At 59.4% G+C, this 23,733-nt stretch overlaps 8 protein-coding genes across 8 annotated transcripts; 5 read left to right on the top strand and 3 right to left on the bottom strand.

Moving 5' to 3' along the window:
• Positions 1 to 153: 153 nt before the first annotated feature.
• On the top strand, positions 154 to 3,145 carry SCHCODRAFT_02693043 (Pkinase-domain-containing protein; the record flags this gene model as incomplete). Its single annotated transcript, XM_003027836.2, has 3 exons — positions 154 to 1,193; positions 1,239 to 2,487; positions 2,535 to 3,145. Exons 1-3 carry the CDS (start codon positions 279 to 281, stop codon positions 3,143 to 3,145), a joined length of 2,775 nt encoding a protein of 924 aa, XP_003027882.2. The 5' UTR covers positions 154 to 278.
• A 430-nt stretch (positions 3,146 to 3,575) lies between these two features.
• Positions 3,576 to 8,076, bottom strand: SCHCODRAFT_02516306 (uncharacterized protein; the record flags this gene model as incomplete). Its single annotated transcript, XM_003027583.2, has 7 exons — positions 3,576 to 4,943; positions 4,996 to 5,666; positions 5,852 to 5,862; positions 6,186 to 6,692; positions 6,743 to 7,081; positions 7,403 to 7,590; positions 7,765 to 8,076. 7 exons carry the CDS (start codon positions 8,074 to 8,076, stop codon positions 3,576 to 3,578), a joined length of 3,396 nt encoding a protein of 1,131 aa, XP_003027629.1.
• Positions 8,077 to 8,943: 867 nt separating this feature from the next.
• Positions 8,944 to 10,168, top strand: SCHCODRAFT_02641260 (phosphoglycerate mutase-like protein). The gene is made up of 6 exons (XM_050346198.1): positions 8,944 to 9,100; positions 9,158 to 9,187; positions 9,238 to 9,283; positions 9,340 to 9,347; positions 9,429 to 9,953; positions 10,015 to 10,168. The coding sequence occupies exons 1-6, from the start codon at positions 9,080 to 9,082 to the stop codon at positions 10,135 to 10,137; spliced, it is 753 nt and encodes a 250-aa protein (XP_050198019.1). The 5' UTR covers positions 8,944 to 9,079; the 3' UTR covers positions 10,138 to 10,168.
• Positions 10,169 to 10,628: 460 nt separating this feature from the next.
• On the top strand, positions 10,629 to 13,001 carry SCHCODRAFT_02641241 (amidase). The gene is made up of 7 exons (XM_050346197.1): positions 10,629 to 11,135; positions 11,196 to 11,532; positions 11,591 to 11,755; positions 11,811 to 12,390; positions 12,441 to 12,590; positions 12,646 to 12,721; positions 12,775 to 13,001. Exons 1-7 carry the CDS (start codon positions 10,794 to 10,796, stop codon positions 12,859 to 12,861), a joined length of 1,737 nt encoding a protein of 578 aa, XP_050198018.1. The 5' UTR covers positions 10,629 to 10,793; the 3' UTR covers positions 12,862 to 13,001.
• SCHCODRAFT_01134848 (uncharacterized protein) lies at positions 12,814 to 14,021 on the bottom strand. Its single transcript, XM_003027582.2, has 6 exons — positions 13,820 to 14,021; positions 13,709 to 13,767; positions 13,562 to 13,658; positions 13,346 to 13,504; positions 13,188 to 13,294; positions 12,814 to 13,135 (listed from the first exon to the last, which is right to left on the bottom strand). Exons 1-6 carry the CDS (start codon positions 13,961 to 13,963, stop codon positions 12,964 to 12,966), a joined length of 738 nt encoding a protein of 245 aa, XP_003027628.1. The 5' UTR covers positions 13,964 to 14,021; the 3' UTR covers positions 12,814 to 12,963.
• A 122-nt stretch (positions 14,022 to 14,143) lies between these two features.
• On the top strand, positions 14,144 to 16,172 carry SCHCODRAFT_02554917 (uncharacterized protein). The gene is made up of 2 exons (XM_003027833.3): positions 14,144 to 14,610; positions 14,661 to 16,172. The coding sequence occupies exons 1-2, from the start codon at positions 14,238 to 14,240 to the stop codon at positions 15,959 to 15,961; spliced, it is 1,674 nt and encodes a 557-aa protein (XP_003027879.1). The 5' UTR covers positions 14,144 to 14,237; the 3' UTR covers positions 15,962 to 16,172.
• A 2,977-nt stretch (positions 16,173 to 19,149) lies between these two features.
• SCHCODRAFT_02672425 (Osmotin, thaumatin-like protein) lies at positions 19,150 to 20,067 on the top strand (the record flags this gene model as incomplete). Its single annotated transcript, XM_003027832.3, has 4 exons — positions 19,150 to 19,624; positions 19,677 to 19,847; positions 19,904 to 19,995; positions 20,047 to 20,067. 4 exons carry the CDS (start codon positions 19,150 to 19,152, stop codon positions 20,065 to 20,067), a joined length of 759 nt encoding a protein of 252 aa, XP_003027878.2.
• A 213-nt stretch (positions 20,068 to 20,280) lies between these two features.
• Positions 20,281 to 23,689, bottom strand: SCHCODRAFT_02641221 (uncharacterized protein). Its single transcript, XM_050346196.1, has 11 exons — positions 23,317 to 23,689; positions 23,073 to 23,168; positions 22,728 to 22,869; positions 22,463 to 22,531; positions 22,086 to 22,189; positions 21,741 to 21,870; positions 21,589 to 21,678; positions 21,357 to 21,516; positions 21,095 to 21,295; positions 20,783 to 20,989; positions 20,281 to 20,721 (listed from the first exon to the last, which is right to left on the bottom strand). The coding sequence occupies exons 1-11, from the start codon at positions 23,454 to 23,456 to the stop codon at positions 20,423 to 20,425; spliced, it is 1,638 nt and encodes a 545-aa protein (XP_050198017.1). The 5' UTR covers positions 23,457 to 23,689; the 3' UTR covers positions 20,281 to 20,422.
• Between the last annotated feature and the right edge of the window lie 44 nt (positions 23,690 to 23,733).

The following is a 23,733-nucleotide window of genomic DNA, read 5'->3' as shown; positions in this document are numbered from 1 at the left end:
GCTACAACGAGGTCGAAGACAGAACGTACGCGCCGAGGAAGACGTCGAAGACAAGTTTGCGCGGACACGTGCGCGGCGATGCCGTAAGTAACCGCGGGCACGTGCGCGTGATGGGTTTATGAGCGGGGAGAGCAGTTGGGTACAGCTTGTCCACAACGCCCATCCTAGCGCTCCGTTGGTTGCCCGCCGGTCGAGCAGCTTCAAGACAACGACCGCCGCCGACCTCCGCGACTCGCCAAGGACAACAGCATCTATACGCCCTGCACACTATATCTACCATGTCCTCCGTCTCGTGCAGCCCACCGCGCCCCGCGCCCATCAAGTACAAGGCCCCTCTCGGTACTCGCTGGGAGAAGGAGAAGGCAGCTGCTGGCGGCGCCAAGGCGTTTGACCATCCCGACGACCCCAAGCAGATCGGTCCATGGATCCTCGGCGAGTGCGTCGGCAAAGGCGCCTCTGGTCGCGTCAAGATCGCCAAGCACCAAACCACTGGGCAGCTCGCCGCCGTCAAGATTCTCCCTCTTGCTCCTCTCGTCAGCTCTCGCCGCCACAACTCTGTCGATCCCGCGAAGGCCGAGAAGATGCGCCTGGGTATCGACCGCGAAATCACCATGATGAAGCTCATGAATCACCCCAACATCATGCGCATATATGATGTCCACGAGGGCGAAACTCAGCTCTACTTGGTCCTGGAGTACGTTGAAGGCGGCGAACTGTTCGACTTCCTCGTCAATCGCGGCAAACTCTCGTCTCCGGAGGCGCTCGTTTTCTTCAAACAAATTATCTACGGCCTCAATTACGCTCACACTTTCTCTATCATCCATCGCGACCTCAAGCCGGAGAACATCCTCATTGCCTCGCTGTCTCCCCCTTCCGTCAAGATCGCCGATTGGGGCATGGCCGCCTTCGCTCCTCCAACGCTCCAACTCGACACTAGCTGCGGCTCTCCTCACTACGCTAGCCCTGAAATTGTCAACGGCGAGTCCTACACCGGCAACTCGACCGACATCTGGAGTTGCGGCGTCATCCTTTTCGCTCTGCTGACTGGCCGCCTTCCGTTCGATGACAAGGACGTCCGCACTCTGCTCGCTAAAGTCCGCTCTGGCCGATACGATATGCCCGCCTTCATCGACCCTCTTGCCAAGGACCTTCTCTCGCGCATGCTCGTCATCGACGTGAACAAGCGTATCACGGTGCGTAATCCAACCCTCAGGGCGACGACTTCCTGACTTTCGTAGATGAAAGAGATTCTGGCGCACCCCTGGCTGCAGACTCCGGCTTCTCTTATCGGCTCCAAGCTCCCCATCGTGCCGCCGTCTCTGATCAACCCACCGCTACCGCCGCCGCCTGAGCTTCTGGCCCGTCCGATTGCCTCTCCGGATCGTATCGACCCCGAGATCTTCCGCTCGCTTCGCATTATCTGGGGGCGGCATGCAGACCCTAAGGGCGAACTCATCAAGCGTGATCTCTGCTCACCGCCTGGCTACGGACTACATGCTAAGGCGTTCTACTATCTTCTGATGAAGCACCAAGAACGGCTTGCCCCTCGCGAACCAGCTGTCTACGGTGGCGGTAGCTCGTTGGTCAGCTTCCCTTCGTGCGATGGCTCCGTTCTTGGAGCGATGCGTCAAGACCTCGATCGTATGCTTGGTGGTGGTCGACCTGCATCGTCAAAGCCTGGACCATCTCGCCTCCTGGACATTGACATCTCGGACGCTGCCTCAGTTCGCTCCGCCTCTACGACGCCTTCTCAGACTGCGTACACGCCTCCGGTTATGTCTCGCACTGGAACTTCGCACAGCTCGCGCGACCGTCCTGCCTCTCCCGCTGGTCCTCGTCCTCAGTCTACTGCTGGTCGTGCTCGCACTGATGTTCTCCGCAACCATCAAGTTCAAGACTGGCAGACTGCTCCTCAGCAACCCCGCGCGTCCTTTGCCATGCACTCGCGCCCGCCGTCCGCGGCTTCCCACCGTTCTGGATCGTCCGATACCGAACGCTCTATTCGCCCGCTTCCTCCTCGTCGCGGCTACTCGCACAGTGGAGCTGCTGGACCGTCGACGGACAGGTCGTCCGCGCAGCGTGCCGACGTCGTGATGTTCTCGGAGCGACGCCGCTCAGCGGAGGCTCCTCGCGCTTCGCAGTACACTCCGATGGATATATGCGCGCCGAAGCCGGTGCGCTCGGTGAATGCGAGGACTCCGGTGTATGGGAGCGATGCGGAGATGGCGCATATCGAGGACATCGCGTCGAACCGGACGAACCGCATGTCGGTGCGGCAGACTGCGACGCCCGACGCGCGGACGACTGCTACGCCCGACATCAGTGAGAAGGTCACTACGTTCGACGTCGAGAAGACCTCCACAGATGTGGCCGACTGGAGCTATGTCAACGTCGATACGCCGGTCCGCGCCTTTGGCAAGGAATTGGGCAACGTCGCGCGCCCACAAGTTGACGAGTTGGCGAAGGATATGCCGCAGAAACCGAAGTGTACGTCTGCTTCTCTTCTCTCCTGCTCGGTACTGACGATACACTAGACGAAGTCGCAACTCCGCCTCGCAACCGTGCGCTCTCTGTCCTTGGGTCCCCCATAACTCTGGGCTCGCCTAACGCGTCGATGAAATCTCCCGTCGTCGGCGAATTCAAGGGCTGGTTCTCCAACCTGTTCCACTGGAAGAACCACACGACCGCCGACGTGATCTACTCCGCCAACGACGCCGTCCGCACCCGCCGCGAGGCCATCGGCATCCTGCAGTCCATGGGCGTGCTCATCGAGGGCGCCGCCGCGGACGCGGGCGGCTGCATGGTTCGCTGCCGCGTCGAGGGCACGGAGGAGGTGAAGCCCGCGCGCTTCCGCCTCGAGTTCGCGCCCGCGGGCGCGGCGCTGCCGCAGGAGCATCTCGTTGGTGGTAGGGGCGTGTATGGGAGCCCGATGCTGGACGCGCGGCATATGTTTCCGCTGGGGTGCATGTCGGTGGTGACCGTGTTTAGGGAGAAGGGGTCGGGGTCGACGGTGGCTGCGGCGTGGAAGCGCCTGAAGGACGAGTATGAGGGGCGAATGGACGGTGGGGAGGATCGAATGGTGGTTGAAGCGTCGGGGATCCAGGAGGTGATGGATCGGGCGCAGGAGAATATCGTGCTGGTTTGAGGGGGAGGGGACGAGAAGTCTGATGAGGCGAATGCGAGGCCCGGACGCGAGAGGAAGGAAGGCCCGACGGCAGGCAGAGAACGAGAGGGCCGACAGCGGGGAGAACGAGCATGCTGTTACGGTCCGAGGACACGACTGGATTTTTACTAGAGGGCACATTGGACATTATTGTACTACCTGGAATTGTAACACTACCTATCCCCTGTACATTACTAGAAGGACCGCATTCCTATCTCATACCTAACAGTCCATCTGAGGTCGCGATGCGCGATTGCGAGTGCCCGCAGGGCTTACCACAGGTCAGTCCTTTTGTTGAGCATTCCATGCAAACCATAGCGATCAGGAAAGCGACGAATATTCAGTACTCTACAGCAAAGATACAGCGAATAGTAACGTATGCGACGTAGCAAGAAACACAGCGTCCAGGCAATTAGCTCAACTGGAGCATGCTGCCGTCTGGCACTGGCCCCGACGGACCACCCATATCCACATTTTGCACCTCGTTCGCTATCGGCCCCTGCCCCGTCGTGCCCAGCTGCGACGGCACCGAAGCCCCATGCGCCGCCAGCTGCTCCCGCGTCTGCTCCAGCATCTTCTTCAGCGACAGCCGCTCGCTCATGAGCGCTATCCGCGCGCTCTCCAGGTTCTTCCGCTCGTCCTCGAGGATGTCCTCCAGCTCCTCGAACTGGCTCATCTTCATCTCGAGCTTCGTGAGCGTGAGCTTGATGAGCGACGCGAGCGTGCCGCGGATCTGCGCATCCTCGGCGTCCGCGAGCTGCCGCGCGGCGCGCGCGGAGGCCTTGAGTGCGAGGTCGGCCGCGCGGGCGACCTTGGAGTGCGGGACGGTGGGCTGCTTTTTGGCGGGTTGGGAGGTGGAGGAGGAGTCGCCGTTGCCTTCTGTCGAGGTGCCGGCTGCTGCTGAGGGCTCGGCGGGGGTGCTGTCGGCGGGCTGCTCCTCCTTCTTGTCCTCGTCCATCTTGTCGGCATTCTCCTCATCGGCCTCCTCTTCCTTCGGGCCGCCCTTGTCGCCGTCGGTGAGCGCGTGCAATGCTGTTTTTGCCGCCTCGGCTGCGACACCGGGGTTCACGACGCCAGCGAGGAAGGCGACGACGCTCATGACGGGGTTGTCCGCCTGCTCGAAGGGCACGCGCCCGAAGCGCAGGGGGCCCATCGAGCCCTCCGTGCTCAGATACGGGTCCTCGATGGGCAGCTCGAGGAACTTGCGTATACATTGCTGCGCTGACCGGGTGCCCACATACTCCTCGATGCGCGACCAGTCGTCCTCGTACATCTCGATACCCTCGAGCAGGCGCAGCATCTCCTCGTCTGTCCAGTCATCGTCCGCGACCCCGTGCACGGCGGCGCTCGTGAGCTTCACAAAGTCGCCGCTGAACATCGTCGAGGGGAAGCGGCCGTCGAGATAGCATGGTTGGCAGAGCTGAAAGCGTTTGTCCTTAAGCGAGTGATAGCGCACCGCACTGCAGTCGGCACCACAGGTGTCGCAAGTATAAAGACCAGAGCGTGCGGAGGTGGGCACGTCTTTGCCGTTCGCAAGTGCTGCTGCTTCTCCCTCGTTGATCTGTCGTGAGGACTTGGACGACGTCTGGTAGATGTTCTTGCGCATTTCGAGTGAGGCAGGGGTAGCTTGTTTCTGCGCTCCATTGACCGCGACGGCGCCTGGGTTTTGTGGCCGTGTGCCTGGGTGCAAAGACTGCAGACCGCGAGGGGTGTCGAGGACAACACGGAAGTGACCTGTGAAGGGAGGAGCGAGTGCTGCTGGTCTCGTCTCAGGGTCGATCTAGAAGCAAAGTTGAGTACGACATGCTGGGGAGCAGTCCGGCGCCACACACCTGATAATTGATGAGCCCCCATTGCTCTAGGAATGCATGTACGCGCATAATGGCGCACACATCCCCCGCCAGATTCCTCCGACACGCCGTCACAGTCAAGTACTCCGAGGGCCGTAACCTATACGTGTTGATCATGAAGTCTCTATAGTCCTTGTAGATCGCCGGCGTCTTCGACCGGTTGCGCGAGTTGAAGAACTCGGGCAGCGCGCGCTCCTCGACGGGGTTGATCTTGCTCATGTCGAACCACGCCGCGTACGAGGGGATGATGATCTCGTGCGTCTGCGCGGCGAGGTACTTGCGCGCCTGCTCCTCGAGCCGGATGCGCGTCGCCTCGAGCGCCGCCGGGTCCTCCTCGTCCGCCTCGTTCTCGTTCTCGTCCCCCGAGCCGCCCTCGTCGTCGCCCATCGACACGTCCCCGCCCTCGTCGTCCTCCTTCAGCTGCCGCACGCGCGCGGGCGGGGCCGCCGCGTCGTCCATGTGCGCGTCGCCCGCGCCCTCGGGCGGCAGGTTCCCAATCTCGCCCCCGGGCACGGGCTCGTTCTCGCCGCGCTTGCCGGGCGCATTGTCGAGGTTGATGGGCGCGGGCTCGTGCGTGCCCTCGCCGTCGTCGAGCCGCGCGCGTTTCGAGTCTGAGCCAGCGGGTGACGCAGAGCGCTTGGGCGAGTCCATCGCTTGTGCGCGTGGTGGTTCAGTACAAAGAATTCGGGCCGTCACGTGCAATGTTTGCGCAGCGCCCACACGCATCAACAATGCGTGTGGCGCACCGCCAAAGTCAAACTCAACTCACAGAGCACGATAGCAAACCTCTTCTCTCATCTCATAAATACCGTAGAAATTGAACCAATACGATGCTTACTATCATAAGTGCTGTAGAAGGGTGCCAAGTGGTACAAGGACGGTGATGCGATATCTGTGATCCAAAGGGACGGGGGTGAACGGTCGGTCAGAGGAACTGTCCGTGGTGGAAAGCGGTAAGGGGAATCGGGGGCAGGGACAGGGGGGTCATAGCAGTACGAACGGCAGACATCAGCAAAAGGGGGGAGCGAACCAAGAAGGTAGATGTGAAGGTGAAGTGAGCGATGGTGGGTAGTCGTACAACGCGAAGAAAACGTAGGGTAGGGGAAGGGTAAATGAGGGCAGGGCGACTTCTTTGCTGTGCGAAAGAAAAGAGGTCCGACTCCTACTGGTACTACGCCTGCGTCTCCGCCGGCGGCGGCTCTTTGCGGATGTTGGTGTACGCGGGCGGCAGCTCTATCGTCTCGGGCTCCTCGCTCGCACCCGGCGGCATGCTCGGACCCGCGTCGTCATGCTGGATGAAGTTCACCGCCCGCATCTGCCGCGGCGCCGTCTTCCGCGTCGCACCGCTGGCCGACATCACGTCCGGCGTCCCGCTGCGACTCGGTGTAGGGAGGTAGCCGCTCTCTGTGAGGTTGCCTGCGCTCGTCCGCCTGCCATCGCTGGTCGGATCTGGCACCATGAAGGGCTCGGGCTCGTAGTACTGCGGCAGATCATTGTCGGTGCCTTCGTTCGTGCCGCCGCGGCCGTCCTGGTCGTCGTCGATGAGCACAGGCTTCTCCTTCTCCCGGTTTTGGTTCTTCTTGCGCCGCATGAGGAAGAAAAGCGCGAGTGCAATGCATGCGACGCCAGCGACACCGCCAATGACACCACCGACGATAGCGCCAGTGTTGTCGGATGAGCTAGATGAGGGGTTACGACATGCATTCGGCGATAGCGTCGGCAAACTCACCCTCCGTCGCTACCTGTGCTTCCACTTCCACCGCTGCTACCACCGTTTGAAGCGCCGTCGGTGTTTGTGGGGTAAGACCCTCCAGCGGCGTCACCCGGCGTTGAACTCGGGCTATTCGAATCCAAACACGAATTGTCCGAGGATGAGCTGACCGTATACGTGCCGCTGCCGCCAGTGCCGTTCCCGCGGTTATCACCAGCGACGATGAGCAGCTGGGTCATGCCCCGGACGTTGGGTGTCCATGAGAAGCCAGTGCCAGTTTCCGTCGTCGTGTTGATGTCCGCTGGTGGAATGGCGAAGGAATCGCCTCCAGGGATAACACCGGTGAAGTATGGGGTACTAGAATCGTTGTGTTAGATGAACATCTCGATCAAGGAAGAGCTGCGCAGGGGAGTGCTAGGAAGCAGAAGCCGTTGCGTTGCCGTGAGAATCACCAGACCCTGGGTGACAAGGGTGTACCCACGCGTCATCGAGTTCTATGCGCGCCGCGAACAAGAGGATGCGGGGCGAGAGTTGCAGGATGAATGTGGTAGATGAGGGGGTGATGAAGTAAGGGAGTACGAGAGTCAGGGAAAGTGGTGCGATGTTGGGGAGGGATGGTTTGAGAAGTGTATCCGCGCATCCGGAAGGACGGGGATGGCAATGCCAGACGCTACTCACCCTTGCACATCGTCCTCATCCCACCATAATCGTGTCTGCTGGCACTGAACGATCTGGTTCTGGGGGTATATGTTGAAGACCCAATCAGGCGCAACGTTGCTTGTGGGATAACAAGAGGTGTCGCTCGAGCTTGCAACGATGGCCGGCCCACTGGTACCCCCGGAACCGAACGCGTTCGCATCGCTCACCTGCGAAGCGATATAAGTATCTTATCGTGCAGCGAAGGGTAATGCACGCGGATGGTGCGCGGCACAGGGGGTAATAGATGGGGGCTGGGCTCGCGATAGGAATAGGGAGGTCTGTCGCAAACGCCGCCGACGCGAGCCGCGAACTAGGGAGCCGAGCAATGCAATGACACGCACCACAGCAACGAACTGCGAGTTCTCTGGGTACTTGAGCTGGAAGGTGATCGTGTCCGAGTCGCCGTCCGCCTCCTCGGCCACAATTCTCCGCGCCTCGATGTTGTTATCCAGGGGGCTCGGGCCGTACGGGACGATGAGGACGCGGTACGGGGGTTTCCCGTCGCTGCCGGAGATCTTGATGGACAGGTCTTCGCACTGCGTCGGCTTGCTCTGGAAGTTCCAGGTGTAGGCGGAGGCGAGCTGAACGGGGAGGAGGAGGGCGAGGGCCGCGCGGGCGGCCGCTTGTCGTCGTCGAGGCATGGACGCCGCCATGGGTGGGGACGGTCGGGGATGGACGTTGGTCGTCGCGGGCGACTGCGTGATTGTTCGGGCGAAGGACAAGGAGGAGGGTGAGAACGTGAACCGAGGTCTGTGACCTCTTCGTGACCGCCGCGGATGGAGCCAAACCGGAACGGGCTGCCTGCGTCAATGGCGTCAGCCGCCCGGACAAAGTCCTTGGCAACGAAAAATATTGAGCGTTGCTAGGCTATAATTGCCAGATCCTTATCCTCTCTCGATCTCCACGGCAGCGCGGTCGAGCTCGAGCCTCAGGAGGTCACTTAAGTCCCCTCAATCACTTCGAACAACGGAAAATACTGGGTTTCTTGTTGTATGTCCAGCGACGCCCGCATCGAAGTCATCTGTTGCAGGCCCGGCTCGGAGTCCGGAAGCCAGAAGATTGCCGCGCGAAGGACCCAGGTGGGGGCGGGGAAGGAGGAGCGCAGCCCTCGACTGTCAACGTCAACGCTGCGGCGCCGCTCCCTCGTTGGCAGCGCTCCTTCCGTCCAGCACCCTCATTTTATTTGCCCATTGTACTGCGCGCCACAGGCGAATATACGATCCTTCTCTGCGAATCCTCGGTGGGATACCGTAAGGCAACCTTTGTCTGCGATGCATTGAGCATCATGCGGCCGGGAACTTGTCCGCTGCAGAGGCGGTCCTCGAAGGGCAGCCTTCCTCGTACCCTTGAATAGGCGGACTGAATTCCTAGGCCTCGACCACGCGAAGGTCGATGGCCGAGGGCTTTATGGTCGACCTGTACGTCAAGAAATCCCCCCGCTTAGCTGTGTCCTCCCGCTAACCCCCATGCTCAAGACGCATGTCCTTCAACCCCATGCCCACCCCGAGGGGATCGCATCTTACGGTCTCGTGGGGCTGACTCACGCCGCGCTCTGACTCCTGCCGGAGATTGGCAAAAACGTGCGCGTACAAGTACCCTCTGCCCAACGTTCGCCTCTCTCTTCTCCCCCTCATCTCCCAGCTGAAGTCGATAGCAATGGTGGTCATCGTTACTTTCGTACGTCTCTGTCGTTTTGGCGCTTGTTCTGACCCTCACAGTCACATCATCATGCAGGTACGCCATGGCGAATCCGAGGATAACCCCGTGAGTAGCTTTACGGCCATCGTCGGATTGTTACTTACCGGCTGCTGCAGAAAGGTATTTGGGCCGGATGGAAGGACGCGCCTCTTTCCAAGTTAGGTTCGTGAAGGCCTTCCATTTTCGTTTACAATTGCACGCCTGACGCTATTGATTAGGTGAAAGGGTGCGTGCCTTATCCAACCATGGCTATCTCTTGCCTCCCATAGCTTCTTATTGTACTCAACATCCCATCACTGTCCTGTAGCAAGCCGCCGCCCTCGCCAAATCCAAAACCCTCCCCAATCCGCCCATCACCGCCATCCACGCCTCCCCCCTCCTCCGCGCCCGCGCTACCGGCCTCGCCATCCACTCCGCCCACCCCCACGTCCCCTTCACCGAACACCTCTCCCTCCGCGAGCATTGCTTCGGCGACGCCGAGGGCCACAAGTGGGTCTCCAGCCTGCCCGCGGAGTACGCGACCTTCGAGGACGCGTGCGCGGCGGGCGTGTACCCGATCCCGAAGACTCGATCGCAGAAATTCCCGGGCGCGACGTCGGAGAGCTTTGAGGATTTGCGGGCGAGGGCGAGGGAGGCGGTGAGGGAGGTGGTGTTGCCGCATTTGAGGAAGGAGGTGGAGACGGGGGAGGGTGCGCATGTTGTCATCGCGAGCCATGGGCATTGTATTACGGAGATGATTGGGGCGCTGCATGAGCTTGACCCGGATGCGGCGCCGAGGGAGGATGTCTGGATGTACAACACGGCGTGGATGAGGTTGGAGTTGAGCCCGAAGGTCAGAGGAGGATGGTTGCATGAGCTGATTACAATGATGTCGCTGATCGGTCGTCTTGCAGGACCCATCGGTGAAATCGATCGACTCGAACAACCCTCCACCGCTCAACGTGAAGGAGACGCACACGAATCAGAGGGAGCACCTCGATGGTGTGGAACCGGTGAGATTTAGGTTGCCCAACTGAAGTTCAGGAAGCTGACGATCCCAAAGCACGTCGAAGAAGAGAAATCAGAAGAAAACCAGGCTTCGGACGAGGCGCGCGCCTTCTTTGGCGGAGGTGTAGCGATCCGATGAGTGCCATGGCTTAGGTGATGAGTCACCGCTCTGCACAGAAGCGGCAGTAGGTATGTGGCGACCCTATCACGGCATGATTGCTATCGCTCACGACCTACAGACGCGTACGTGAAGTAGACGCGTCAGTATACTGTATGCGCCGAGCCCATGAGATGAATCCAAGTCTTAAACGTATCCGTGGTGCAATGGCCCTTCCGAGGCTGTTACCCCGGGAAGCTCAGGCGATCTAGAAGATCCCGCTGTGTTAGGAGTAAGTACCTTAGTACGTACCGCTCAGCCTGAGCAGTACACCCACGGATCGACAATCCCGAACATGTGAGCCACCTTATCACGTCTTCTTCGCCACTGGCAATCGGCTTCTTATCACTATCGTGGGTATTCTCCTCATTCCTATAAAGCTCACTCTCGCAGGTCATGATATCGTTTCCCCTGGAGGACTTGATATCGGTCCCTCTGCAGCGTTTAGTCCCTCTTGCTCTGCGACGCTCGATATCGTTCCCTCTGCATTGCTTGGCCTCACTGCTTTCGTATTTCACCAACCTCGCCATGCCGAACGACTTTCCCAGCGCCCTCGACTCTGCTGCTCCCGTCCTCGAGAAAACCAAGGACTGGACTGAAATCGCAGCGGCCAAACGCGCTGCTCGCGATGCACTGATTCCCGAAGCCTGGCGCCTTCCCGACAAGCCGGAATACACCGACGAGACTTCCCCTGCCTACCTCCTCGACGTCACCGGCGTCCCCGCATCCTGCGGCATCCTGACCGCGGACGAGCTCACCATCACGGACGCGCCGGCGGACGAGATCCTGCGCAATGTGCACTCGGGGAAGTGGACGGCGCGTGCGGTGGCGGAAGCGTTTTGTAAGCGAGCAGCGGTGGCGCAGCAGTTGGTAAGTCAGCTGTAGTGCATTGGATTGGTGAGACGGAGAAAGGCTGACAGGGGAGGGCAGGTCAACTGCTTGACAGAGATCTGCTTCGACGATGCGCTGAAGCGCGCGGACGAGCTCGACACGATCTTCAAGGAGACGGGGAAGCCAGTTGGCCCATTGCATGGTCTTCCGGTCTCTCTGAAGGACTGCTTCAAGGTGAAGGGGCTTGATACGACGGTCGGATACGTTGCCTGGTGCAACGAACCCATGGAGGAGGAAAGTCTCCTCACCAGCATCTTGCGCGAGACTGGCGCTGTTGTCTACTGCAAGACGAACGTCCCGACCGCGATGATGATTGCGGAGACCTACAACAATGTCTGGAACCGCACGCTCAACCCGTATAACAGACGGCTTTCGCGTGAGTCCTCGTGTCTCCTGCGGGTTTGCGAGGTTGTGATACTGACGAGTTTGGCCAGCGGGTGGAAGTAGCGGAGGCGAGGCTGCGCTGCTGGCCATGAAAGGCGCACCGCTGGGTGTAGGCACCGATATTGGGGGCTCCATCCGGATCCCGGGGACGTGTGCAGGCCTCTATACCCTTCGACCGTCCCTGGGTCGCTTCCCTACGCTGGGAGCACGATCCGGTGAGTGATCACAAACCGGTCAGACCCTAAGGGAGATATGCTGAGCGGAAATAAGGCATGGCTGGACAAGAAGCCATCCACTCTGTCAACGGGCCCATGTCGCGCTCCCTCTCCGCCCTCAGCACCTTCGCCTCCGCCGTCGTCTCTACCCAGCCCTGGCTCCGTGACCCCAAGTCCGTCCCCATTCCCTGGCGCCCCATCACTTTGCCTGAGAGGCTCTGCTTCGGCCTCATCGCCGACGACGGCGTCGTGCGCCCCAACCCGCCCGTTCGCCGCGCGCTCGCCGCCACCGTCTCTGCCCTCCGCGCCGCCGGACACACCGTCATCGACCTCCCGCCGCTCGACCACGCCGGAGGAGACGACCTCCGCCGGCAGTGCTTCCTCGCCGACGGGGGCACAAGCATCAAGAAAGTCATCGAGGAGGGTAAGGAGCCGTGGCCGCTGGGGCTAAGGGAGTACGGGGAGAAGGGGACCCCGCACCCGACGACGTATGAGATGTGGCAAATTCACTTGAAGAGGACGGCGTGGTGTCAGAGGTATCTGGCACATTGGGCGGCGACAAGGGAGAGGACAGGAACGGGGAGACCGATTGACGGGATTATTATGCCCACGGCGCCGTATGCGGCGATTCGACAGTGCGTGTGGCGCGATTCTGCTTGGTTGTGTTTGCTGAAGAGGTTGCCAGTGACAAGTGGGAGTATGTGGGCTACACGGCCGTGTGGAACGTCTTGGACTGGTCTGCTGCGACTGTACCCGTGTTGCGAGCGGACCCGGCCAAGGATCCAGCGGAGCTGGAATACGCACCGCGCAACATCTTGGACGAACACGCCTGGAAGTACGTCCGTCAGGCAATGCTAGTATCGCACGAGTGGCACTGACCATTTTGCCAGGGAGTATGTTCCAGAGGAATATGAAGGAGGTCCAGTAAGTGTGCAGGTCGTCGGCCAAAGACTAGAGGAAGAGAAGGCAAGTGATGTGAGCCATTCGCTAGCATTGTGGAGGCTGACCATCTTCGCAAGGTTCTGGCACTCTGCGAAGTCGTAGAGAGGTCCCTTCGAGAGGCAGGATACCGCTACGAAGAGATCTTCGGGGAGTCCAGCAAGTGATGCTGTATCCACGGACTACGGTGACAGCAGCGCTCATGGGCTAACAACAAACAAGTTAAGTGTTGCATTAGCGTATAGGGCTGTCCGGCCGCAATATGTATACTAGGTGAGAATGAGAGCAAGAACGAGTGCGCACAGGATGATGATAAGAATGATGATACACCAACCGCTTCCCTTCTCTTCGCTCTTGCGCATGAAGTGCTTCATGCGGTCCATGGCGCTGCCGAGCTTGTTCTCCGCGCGGTCGACGCCTTGCTCGAGGTCGCCGAGCATTCTGTGCGAGTTGAGTATCAAGGTCTTATCATGGGAAGTGTCGGAGTGCGCACTCTACATGCTCATTGATCTCGTGCCCCATTAGTCCGGCTTGTTGGGCGAGGGTGGTCAGCGTGCCGGATATGGTGTCCATTGTCTGGTCTTGCTGGCGGATGATCATCTAGATGGTGGTGAGCAAGGTCTGCTTTCACTCCAGAAGACGTATGCGCACCTGCTGCTCCTCACGGGCCCATGCAGTCTGATCATCCTCGTCCTCCCTCGTGGGGCTTGACGTGCCCGTATAGAGCCGCGACTGCGGACGGCTAGGAGAGGGGGATGCATAGGATGGCGGTCTTGAGCGTGGCTTGCCAGACACCTCGGCTCTCATGTTCTATCCTTCCGTGTCATTGTAATGAGCGTGATGAATGCGGGCCGGCATGGGACGCACCTCGATCTCACGGCGGACGTGCTCGACGAAGGCGCGGCGCTCCTGCACTTCTGCCTCTTCTAGGCCAAACATGCGTGCGCCGGTGGTCTCTACTATCCTTCGCGCAGTCTTAGACCAGTCAATGAGCGAGGGGATGAGGGCACGCACTGCACGCTTCCTTCCAGATCCTCCATGTCAGCCTCCAGCGTCGCCAGCGTAGCTTTCAGCTGAGGGAACCATGTGAGGTATGAAGCTCGTAAGCCTGAGTAGCAGACGCACCTCATTCCTCGCCCAAACTAGCTCCTCGCTGTCCTGACTGACAGCCATATTCCGTATACGCGTATACGACGCGCGCAGCTGGCTCGCGGTCTGCAGCGATGCCTGGACTTCATTCTGGAGATCATAGTACGGGTCCTTCGACATGTTGTGTGGGTTAAGGGGACTTGCGCTACGAGCGAATCATCAGACAGCAGTGTCCGAGAGGGTATGAATGCGACAACGCAGCAGCACGATGGTGGAAGCAGTGATGAAGGAACCGTGGCAGTGCAGCGCGTTTGGCTTTGTGGGCGTCGCGCGTGCGGATGTAAATAACGCGTCTTGATCCTGACCAGCATCATCCACACCGGCTACCCTCGCCCTCATCCTAGTGCCCTCGGGCAACCGCACAGTCACTCACTCAATCTATCAAGGCACCACTATGCCTCAAGAGGCTCCCGTACTTCTCGCCTTGCTCGCTCTGTCGGCAACACGCGCTCTCGCCGCACCGATGGATATGCAAGTCGGCATTCTACATATCGGAGGAGGACCGGACGCTCCCTCTGACGCGCCTACGTCACATCCTATGGACCCTCCCTCCTCGCCGCCTACCCGTCCGACGGACGTCATGCTCGAACCTAGCTCGCCTCCCACGATTCAAGACTCCCCGGCGAAGCCAGACTCGTCTTTAAATGCCGACACCACATCAAACGAGCCTTGTACGGACTGCGCGGACTCTATCCCTGTCTCTATGTCTATGCCAGCACCTCAACCTGAACAGTCTATGCCCGTGATGATACAGCAGAATATTCTAGGTACTTTGAGGACTGCTAGTTCTGCATCGATAACTTACCAATCGTCCCAGCAACCTCTTATCTGCCTACTGTTACACAGCAATATCTGCCTACCCCTTCCGCAGACGAACCTCAAGTCACCGATGCCTACGTCGAAGACATTCCCAACGAGACGTACGACACGGCGCCCACGCAAGACTTTACTGAGTCGACCACTCTGGCGGTCCTTGTTGCTGTCGATCCGACGTCAACTGTGCTGCCCACCGAGACTTTCATCCCCGTCTCTGGCCTCTCGTCCTCTGCAACGGGCCTAACTCACGTATCTTCGACCTTCGTTCGCATCGCTCCTGGCATCGTCACCCACTCCGCCGAAGTCTCCGAGCCCTCAGCCGGCGCGCCTCACCGACCCACGCACGACAGTACTACCGCAGTAACCGAGGAGCCTATCCCAACGCGCTACATTCTCAGCGGCATCCTCTCCTCGCTCATCGGCCTCGTCATCGTCTTCTACTTCTGCGCCGTCTTCCGCCGACACCGCACAAAGCGTCGCGAGGCCGACAACTTCAAGCACGGCACAGAGAGCGTTCTCTCGCGCACGTTATCGTACGACAAGACGAAGGCGTCGATGCGGAGCTCGTTCTCGACGGATTCGCTGCATGAGAAGGACAACACAGCGACTTGGAGGCCCGATGCGCCTGCCTCTGCTCGTGTCTCGTCCGGCGCCTGGCTTCGCCCAGCGCACCACTTCCCCTCGCTCTCGGTGACCTCCCTCCGCGCCTCCTTCGTCAAGCGCTCTTCAGTGTTCTCCGGGCTCTGGTCTGCATCCACCGCTGCCTCCGGACCTCCACGTACTCGCCCAACCGTCTACGACCGCGTTATCGACATCTCGAAGAATGTGCCCGGGTCGAAGTTCAGCGTCACCTCGTCTGACTTCGGCGACTGCGAGAAGCGGGGGCTGAAGAGCTTGGGGGAGATTCCGAGGCCGGATGAGGCGTTTTGTAGGACGCCGCCGGTGGGGAGTCCGCTGTTGGGCGGAGTGGGCAGTCCGATGTTGGGTGGTATGGGAGAGGGCGAATTTGGCGGGGAGGTGTACGGAGGCATGCAGGGGGACCCGTACCGCGCCGTACCCCAAGGATCGCCTAGGATCTCCCAACCAGGGTCGCCTATGATCTCTCAAGCGGGGTCACCTATGATTTCGCACGACGATGCATCGCGCCCTTGGACGCTCTACGCGGAGAGCATGGAGTCGTCGGACGAGGCCTATCGCTATGTGGTCCCGGAGGAACCGCGTCGTGATAGCGACCTGCCGGTCATCACCTTCAGCGACTACGCGGAGCAGAAGCAGAGGCCAGTGTCGTTGATTCGGGGGTGAAGGATGTCGATGAAGGGGTGCGGCCTGAAGCTTCAAGAGGTGCAGCCTGCAGCTTGAAGGGCTATGGGCATGGGCTCGCGGGCTCACCGCTCAGTGACTTGGGCTCGGTGGGTTGGGTTCATGGGGGATTTGGGCAATTGTGTAATTATGAACAAGATGTAGAAGGCGAATTGGTAAACTGCAATGTATCATCACAACATGGGTTTCGCGCAAAGGTGCTCGCGAGTCGTGACTGGGGATGGTGGAGTCAAGGATGGCTCGCTTGTGATTATAACGAGCGAGGTTTTTCCTAATATGGTAGCAAATGCGGTCATGTGGGTCCCTAGCACGTGGGATTGCGGAGACAGCCGAAGTGCAATTGATGAACATTTGGTTCCGTCTAAGTCTCACGGTGAACTCCTTCGCTGCCAGCTGGCGCTGCTCCATCCTTCGAGCTTGTGCGGGCTATGCCATGCCTTTGAAAGAAAAAACCCAAAAGAAGATTTGAATGAAGCCGAGAATCTCCTCGGCTGGTCGTCGTTTGCCTTCACGAAGTCCAAGCCTTTGAGTCGATCCATTTGATGATAGCTCGGGTGACTTTCCGTCAAGTTTCGCGAGGTTTCGCGCGGGACTCTGGCGACCAGAACGGAGAGACCGCACACCGAAGCTGCTGCGCTCGTCGTCGATGCGCTTGGCAGACGACAGGCGGGCTGCTGGTCACTCCGGTCTGCTCGACACTGAAACAGAGCGGGATGACCCTAGACTCGTGAACCAGCTCATCGGCCTACGTTTGAAATCCGCTCGTGGCCTCGCGGAGCCGTAGGCCGGCTGGGCAACTTCGTATAGCAAATGCAATCCTGGGGTCCGGGCCCCAGGACAACTCTGAAAGTTGAGACTCTCGTGCACCGTCAGCGGGTGCTCACTTCACTCACTGCCGTCCACCGTGCTCATGTGCTGGGTCGCCCCGGCTGCCATTAGATACTCGTATATGCCTGAAGCGGATTCTAGAGTAATCACGGCAAAAATGATAGTATTACAAGGAAAAGCGCCGAAAAACGCCAAAGAGGGGGAAAGGCAGGAAAACATGTATGCCACATGCGTAGGGCTGTCGCATGCCGTACCCGCGAGGCTACGAGGCTCCTGTAGGACAGCAAAACCAGGAACTAGGCATATTGAGCAGACTCGGTGAGGTTCTGCCCTAGAGAGCAACGAAGGAGTGCCGGTAGGCATGAGGAATTCGGCCTCCAGACGGGTGTCCGTGTGGGTGGTCAAAGAAGCACAGGCTCAGGCAAACTCGAGCTCAGAGCTGAGGGACAAAGGGAATGTGGAGCGGACGAGAAGGGGGCCAGAGTGGAAGAGAAATGTGGAGGGCGAGGGCGAGGGTGAGGGCGACATTGACAACCATGTTACATATCAGATTGCTGTTGACGCTGTAGGTGGCGGAGAAGAACGGCGCGAATGGAGAAGCGGATTGTTGGCCACGGCATGCCAGAGGAGAGCAGGGCGTCTTCGCGCAAGGCGAAGGTACACAGAGCGTCGTAGACCAGTGTAATAACGCTGAGTCTCTGGGTGAGCGCGCGCCGCGGTAACGTCTAGCAGTTGAGGGCGATCAAGATGCTGCAGAGAGCATGTCAGCGCTTCCGACGATTCATGATGTTCCTTGTTTGCTGAGCGTCGCGCTCGGAGGTGCCGGATGGATCGTCGCAGGGGTTGGTGATGAGCAGCAGGATTCACGATGGTCGTGTTTTGACGATGCGCGAGGCCAAGCGCCGAGGGCGGGGGGAAGAATGGTCATTTAGCTGCGAGGAGCAGAACGAGATAGCGCACAGGGCGTATGGGGTCTTGTAAGTGGGCTTCGGGGAGAAGGTCATCATTGCAATAACCGAGGGCGGGCAGACCCGACATGAGTGTGCTGGTGAACTATCTGCACCGCCCGAGGGTCAGATAGGCTGCGATTATGCATTTGAAGACAGTACGCACCTCCTACTGCCCGAGACACACAGATCTCCGTCGGTGACCTTCTCCATGCTGTCATTGCCCAAGTCCAGCGGCCGCGGACGCAGCGCGCCTCGTACGTCCCAGATACTCACGCGCGGGCCACTCGTGCTCCCACCGTGGAAGAAAATGTCCTGCCCGCCATCCGGTGGTGCGCTGACAAGGGGGCGGACGAGCAACATAGGCGAGTTGCGAGATGTCCGCAAAGATGGGTCGACAATATACTGACAACGAGCAAAGATGTAGGTGCAGAAACGCAGAAGGTCGATCGCTATTGTGGTCTCCAGTTGCTTCCGTGGGTGAACGTCTTCGACAGGGCCGCAGCGCGAACCGACTCGAGTATATTTGGCTATGATGCCAGGCCAATGAACCGTGGATGGTGTGAGGTAGCCGCGAAGTCGGCCGCGTCGTGACGGTCAAGAGCAACTTCGATGTGATCGAGCGCCTCCTTGCCTAAAGCGTCTCAAAAGACAGTCGAGCGCTGAGTCCCCTCCTGCACGGCTCCCATAGCGATTCGTCCGCCAAAGACTACCTTTTCCAGGCCGAAATGCATTGCGTAACACAGCTCTTCCAGATGAAACCGCTCTGCATAGGTGAACCTACTACAGTACGCGCGTCGGACGCGCCATCGCGCAGACCACGCTCTCAACTTTCAGAGTTGTCCTGGGGCCCGGACCCCAGGATTGCGTCCCCTCTACGGAGTTGCCCAGTCCGCTCGCAAGCTCGCGGTCCGTTTTCAAATATCCCCCCTTCTTTGCAAATTCCTACCCTCCGAGCCGAACCGCTCACGGACCGCAGCTGCGAGCGGCAACAACTGGCTAGCGAGTCTAGGATGACCCCAGCCGCAGGCGCAGGACGACCCCAGCCGCAGATCTTCATATGTGCGCCCCACCGAGGCGCCACCGTCATCTGTGGTGGCCATATTGGGTATGCCTAGCTGTTCATCTCATCGCTCCAAGGCCGTACTGCGACGTGCGACAACACGTACTGCGACCGCGACTGGCCGACAGCGACCGCGCCACGAAGACGGTGACTGCGCCAGCCCAACGCTAGACGATCTGCGGACGCAACCCCCGCCAGCTATCCATGACCCGCCTATATAAGTCCTGTCCGCGTCCCTGCTCCCCTCACCAACGCATTCTTCTCTCCTTCGCCTAGCGCTCCTTGGCCTCCTTCTCCCAGTCGTGCAGTCCACCTTCTCTCACTCGTACATCATGATTGCCGCCGCCGCCGTCACCCTCGCCGTCCTCGCGACCTCCGCGAGCGCGCGCCAGATGACCGTGAAGAACAACTGCGACTTCACCGTGTGGCCCGCGATCTTCACCGACCCGAGCTCCGGGGACTCGCCCGACCACGCCACGGGCTGGGAGGCCGCCGCGGGCAGCACCGAGCAGTTCGAGGTCCCCGACAACTGGACCGCGGGCCGCATCTGGGGCCGCACGGGCTGCGACTTCAGCTCGACGCAGGACCAGACGTCGTGCGCGACGGGCGGCTGCAATGGCGGCCTCGAGTGCGCGACGGAGGGCGGCACGGGCGTCCCGCCCGTCACGGTCGCGGAGTGGACGCTCATCCCGGACGGCGAGGACAACTACGACGTTTCGCTCGTCGATGGGTACAACATCCCCGTCTCGGTTAAGCCGACTCAGGACTGCCCCGAGGCGTCGTGCCCGAAGGAGCTGAACGCGGACTGTGAGTATCAAAGTCTCGTGCAATCCGATACCTGAGCTGACACGCTAGATAGGCCCTGCTGAGCTCCAGAAGAAGGACGGCGACGGCAAGGTCGTCGGCTGCTACACCGCCTGCTCTGCCAACCTCGACGGCGACGCGAGCAACTCGCCGAACTGCTGCAGCGGTGATTTCGACAAGCCCGAAACCTGCCCCTCCTCCGGTGTTCAGTACTACGACTACTTCAGTGCGTTTCCTTTCCAGCCTAACGCCTTGGACCTGCCTGCTAACCCCCCATCGCAGAGGATGGCTGCCCGAACTCTTACGCGTACGCTTACGACGAGAGCAGCGGCACCGCGCTCTGGACCTGCACTGGCTCGAAGAACGCTGACTACGTGAGGGTCCCATCCCGTGCTGGGTCGAACGATTACTCACATGGTTTTCAGACGGTCACTTTCTGCCCTTAAGTCGGCTCTGCAGGGATGGAGATCTTCGATGCCTTGTCATATACCTGTCCCACCAGTAGTGGAATATCGCTCTTTGTAACTTATAATGTCAACACACGCTATTTATGCTGCTGCTTTGGATCTTGCATGACTGTCCCACCATGGCTAGGTGCACTTGCCATAAGTACCTCCAGAGGCAAGGGTGTTGGCGAGACTTAGATTCTTCAGTCGCATTTCCCGAAATCAAAGTTCGCAAGTCGTCCATAGGCAAGCGTCCCGCAAGCAAATAAGATATTCACAAACACCAATCGCCAAAGAATCCGACTGTCTGTATACCAGCTCACAGCACATGCCTCTCGCCGATGTCGACACCGCATCACACCCCCCTCGCCTGCATCACCTCCACGTACGCCGTCATCTCATCCTCCGTCATCTGCTCGTACAGCTCCTCCGTGACCGCCGAGTACGCATACGGCTTGCCCTGCACGAACACCGTCGGATCGTCCCCGCCATTCGCCATTGACACGTCGGTCCCCTGGCTGCTGCCCATGGTGAAGTCGCCAGCGCCGTACCCGTTCGTTGTCGAGCCGAAGCCGTTCGTTGTCGAGCCGTAACCGTTGCTCGTCGCGGCACCGTACCCGTTGGTCGAGCCGTACCCGTTCGTGTTTGCGTACCCTGCCGGATCGTCGATAAATTGCCAAAACTCGGTTTACCAAGTCACAAGGAAATAACGCACCATTCGTCCCACCCCACACGCCCGACTCGCCTTCCTCTGCCTTCACCCGCACGCGCCGACCCTCATCCTCCTCCTCCCGCGAGCGTTTTCGCCAGGCAGACAGGCTGGTCACGACGCGCGGCGCGTCGTCCTCCTCGTCGTCTTCTGGCGGCGTGTTGGTGCTGTAGGGCGTGTACGGCGTATTGGGGTCGGACAGGTATGGAGTGGCTGGAAAGATCGTCAGCAGTGAAGTTTATACACAGGGAACTGCGCGAAAGAGAAAAATGCGCAGCGACCAACAGAATAATCGTATAACATCATCAGACCACTTACCAACGTCCGCGCCCACGCTTACACCAGCGTACCACATATCAAGATCTGCCGCCGCCGGTTCTGCCTGCGTACCAGGTGCATTTTGTGTGGCCATCGAGATGCCCTTCGTATCCTCCAGGTCCTCTTCCTGTTTGACGCGCGGCCTGCCCCCGCCGACGACGCCGAAGCCGCTGAGGGGGTCTTCTTCCTTGGCGTCGTTTGCTGTTGCATGGAAATTCGTCAACACTCGTAGCAAGCATCCTTCAACGCTGAAACCACTCACCCTGACCCCGCTCGCCCCTCTCCCTCTCCTCTCGTTCCTGCTCTCGGATACCCAATGCGGTCAGCCCGCCTGAAACAGTACTCCTCAGATGCCACGCGGGCAGCGCGTTCTGCTGTCTCCGCGCGTCGGCAGCGGCGTCGCGGGCGGCTCGTGCGGCAGCCTGAGTGGAGGATGGATGGTCAGATACATGTGACGATTCCTTATTCTTGACGGGAGAACAGAAAATACGCACCTCATCTCCCTCCGCCGCAAGCACCACACCGACGGCAGCTTCCTGCGTGCGCGAGCCGCCCTCGCCTGCGATGCGGAGGCCGGCGCCGGGCTGTAGAGGTGCGTGGTCAGCGTTGGAAAGACTTTCCTAAAGCGAGGACCAAGCCAGCCAACCTCGTTCTTCCCCCTCTGCGTATCCACATGCGCGGCCTTGACGTGCGCGGCGACGTCGAAGGCGGGCAGGACACCGGCCTCGTCGACTTTCCGGAGGCCGCTGGTAATAAGGTGTATCTGTTGGTTGAATCTGGGATGAGTCGATTAGAGAACCGCTCGTCAAGGTGGGTGTCATGCGCAGTGGGTATCCTTAATCGCGCGTGTTGCTCCTCCATTACCCTCCATCTCTAGGTCGTTACCCTCCATCTCCATGCCGTGCGCGTAGAAGTCGCAGTCCAGAATGCAAGAGTCGCAGTCCAAGTTGCAGAAATCGCAGCCCAAGATCTGACGAGGAACCGAATTCACCTTTGCAACCGTGTGTTCCCGCCCTCCGCACCCGCGCCCTCGTACTCGATGACGGGCCCTTTGCACGCTTCGCAGATGAGCTCGCCGCTCATGAAGTCGAGGACCTGCGGAGGACGTCAGTATCTCTTTTCGGCCTTGGTGGCGAAAAATAGTATAAGTCATTTTGGAGAGCAATGATACGAAGTCGATGAGCGATGTCAAGATGTCGAGGGGAGATGACACGAGGTCGGGGAGCGATTATACGAAGTCGAGGAGCCATAGTACAATGATCAAGGACGATAGTACAATGTCGCAAAACGATAATACGATGTCGAAGAACGATAGTACAATGTCAAGAAACGAGGACCACCAGAGCACAAAATTGAAGAGGCACACACCTTATCCACCTCCAACGCCGTATACGTCTGTCTGCATAGCGTACACAGGTACCCTTTGTTGTCGAGTTCCTAGACCACTTGTCAGCATACTGATTTGTACATTATGGTGCGATAGTTCGCCCCGCTGATGGTGCAACAGTTCGCTCCGCTGATAGAACTCATAGCTAGCCGACGCAGAACAGGCTAAGCCATGCATAGACACAGGCTCAGCCACGCATAGACACAAGCCTAGCCATGCACCGTGCGACAGACAACGGAAACCTACATTTCGTGTGGTGCTGTCAATCTTCTTCTGCATGCGCCACACGCGCCACTTGACAACATTGCAAAAGTGGATGTAGTCGATGTAGTAGTAGGTCTTGGGCGAGGCGCGCACGGCGCCGTCTTTGAGCTCGTTTTGGCGGTGGCTGGAAGGGGAGAGGTTAGTATGGAAGCAGTGTGGGCAGTGGGATAGCACTAGTATGGAAATAGCACTAAAATGGAGATAGCAGCATTCACCGCTGGCAATGAGGAGTGATACGGAGAGTCTGGAGGGCATTCTTGGGGGGCCACAATTGCGCATGCTTGCAACGCAGGATTGGTGTAGAGGGCATGAGGACATTTCGCTTACAGCTTTATTAGGCTCGCGTTGGCCAGGTCTGCTGCGATCTTCTGGACGTCCTTCAGCTTCATGTCCATCATTCCAGCGAGTTCATCGTCTTTGATGCTGATGGGTAGGGAGGGATCATGGTAGCATTGACAATGATGGGGATACGACCAAGGCGGACAACAATGGCATGTGGTTCGTACAAAGAGGAAACGAGCAGGTAAAGATGCGTCAGTCACATCAGAGGACATGCAAGGTCTGCACATACACTGGATTCCTGACAAGTAGATCCAGCAGCACGATGTGCTTGGGCTCGTAGAAGGTGCGGGCGACGTATTGGACCAGACGTTTGAGGATGCGCTGGATCTCGGGTTGGGAAGGTGCCGAGTTGGAGGCATGGGTAGACATGGTGGGAGTAATAGCTTATGAGAGAGATGAGTAATGGGGGAGGAGAGGTAATGTTGAACCAGCAGTCAAGCGGTCCAAGGAGGGGTGATGGTGTGCAAGCGAAGCCCGTGTGGCGAGGGCAGCGCCGAGCAGAAGTTTACGGAGGATGAGAGATGGGTATTGGTGAGTATGTTTATGGCGTTCAGAGCACCGATGCCGCAGTCAAGTGCAGAGGGGTCGTCGCGGTCGCGGACAAGGCGCGTTCTCGATCGCTCACGCCGCGCGCTGCCTCATCACG

This window comes from Schizophyllum commune (genome assembly GCF_000143185.2).
Source record: "Schizophyllum commune H4-8 unplaced genomic scaffold SCHCOscaffold_12, whole genome shotgun sequence".
In the NCBI taxonomy this organism is placed as follows: Eukaryota; Fungi; Basidiomycota; class Agaricomycetes; order Agaricales; family Schizophyllaceae; genus Schizophyllum; species Schizophyllum commune.
Note: the sequence above shows the minus strand (reverse complement) of the source record. Positions and strands in the feature narration are given on the sequence as shown.

Excerpts from the sequence above, each read along its gene's own strand:
- SCHCODRAFT_02641260 (XM_050346198.1), top strand. The coding sequence starts at position 9,080 with ATGGTGGTCATCGTTACTTTC. Across the intron at positions 9,188-9,237 it reads GCGAATCCGAGGATAACCCC|AAAGGTATTTGGGCCGGATG; the intron begins GTGAGTAGCTTT and ends CGGCTGCTGCAG. Across the intron at positions 9,954-10,014 it reads GGTTGGAGTTGAGCCCGAAG|GACCCATCGGTGAAATCGAT; the intron begins GTCAGAGGAGGA and ends GTCGTCTTGCAG.
- SCHCODRAFT_02641241 (XM_050346197.1), top strand. The coding sequence starts at position 10,794 with ATGCCGAACGACTTTCCCAGCGCCCTCGACTCTGCTGCTCCCGTCCTC. Across the intron at positions 11,533-11,590 it reads GTATAACAGACGGCTTTCGC|CGGGTGGAAGTAGCGGAGGC; the intron begins GTGAGTCCTCGT and ends GAGTTTGGCCAG. Across the intron at positions 12,391-12,440 it reads CCGTATGCGGCGATTCGACA|TGACAAGTGGGAGTATGTGG; the intron begins GTGCGTGTGGCG and ends AGAGGTTGCCAG.
- SCHCODRAFT_01134848 (XM_003027582.2), bottom strand. The coding sequence starts at position 13,963 with ATGTCGAAGGACCCGTACTATGATCTCCAGAATGAAGTCCAGGCATCG. Across the intron at positions 13,768-13,819 it reads TAGTTTGGGCGAGGAATGAG|CTGAAAGCTACGCTGGCGAC; the intron begins GTGCGTCTGCTA and ends TGGTTCCCTCAG. Across the intron at positions 13,505-13,561 it reads ACGTCCGCCGTGAGATCGAG|AACATGAGAGCCGAGGTGTC; the intron begins GTGCGTCCCATG and ends ACGGAAGGATAG.
- SCHCODRAFT_02554917 (XM_003027833.3), top strand. The coding sequence starts at position 14,238 with ATGCCTCAAGAGGCTCCCGTACTTCTCGCCTTGCTCGCTCTGTCGGCA. Across the intron at positions 14,611-14,660 it reads GATACAGCAGAATATTCTAG|CAACCTCTTATCTGCCTACT; the intron begins GTACTTTGAGGA and ends CAATCGTCCCAG.
- SCHCODRAFT_02641221 (XM_050346196.1), bottom strand. The coding sequence starts at position 23,456 with ATGTCTACCCATGCCTCCAACTCGGCACCTTCCCAACCCGAGATCCAG. Across the intron at positions 22,532-22,727 it reads TTGACAGCACCACACGAAAT|GAACTCGACAACAAAGGGTA; the intron begins GTAGGTTTCCGT and ends CAAGTGGTCTAG. Across the intron at positions 20,990-21,094 it reads AAGCGTGGGCGCGGACGTTG|CCACTCCATACCTGTCCGAC; the intron begins GTAAGTGGTCTG and ends CGATCTTTCCAG.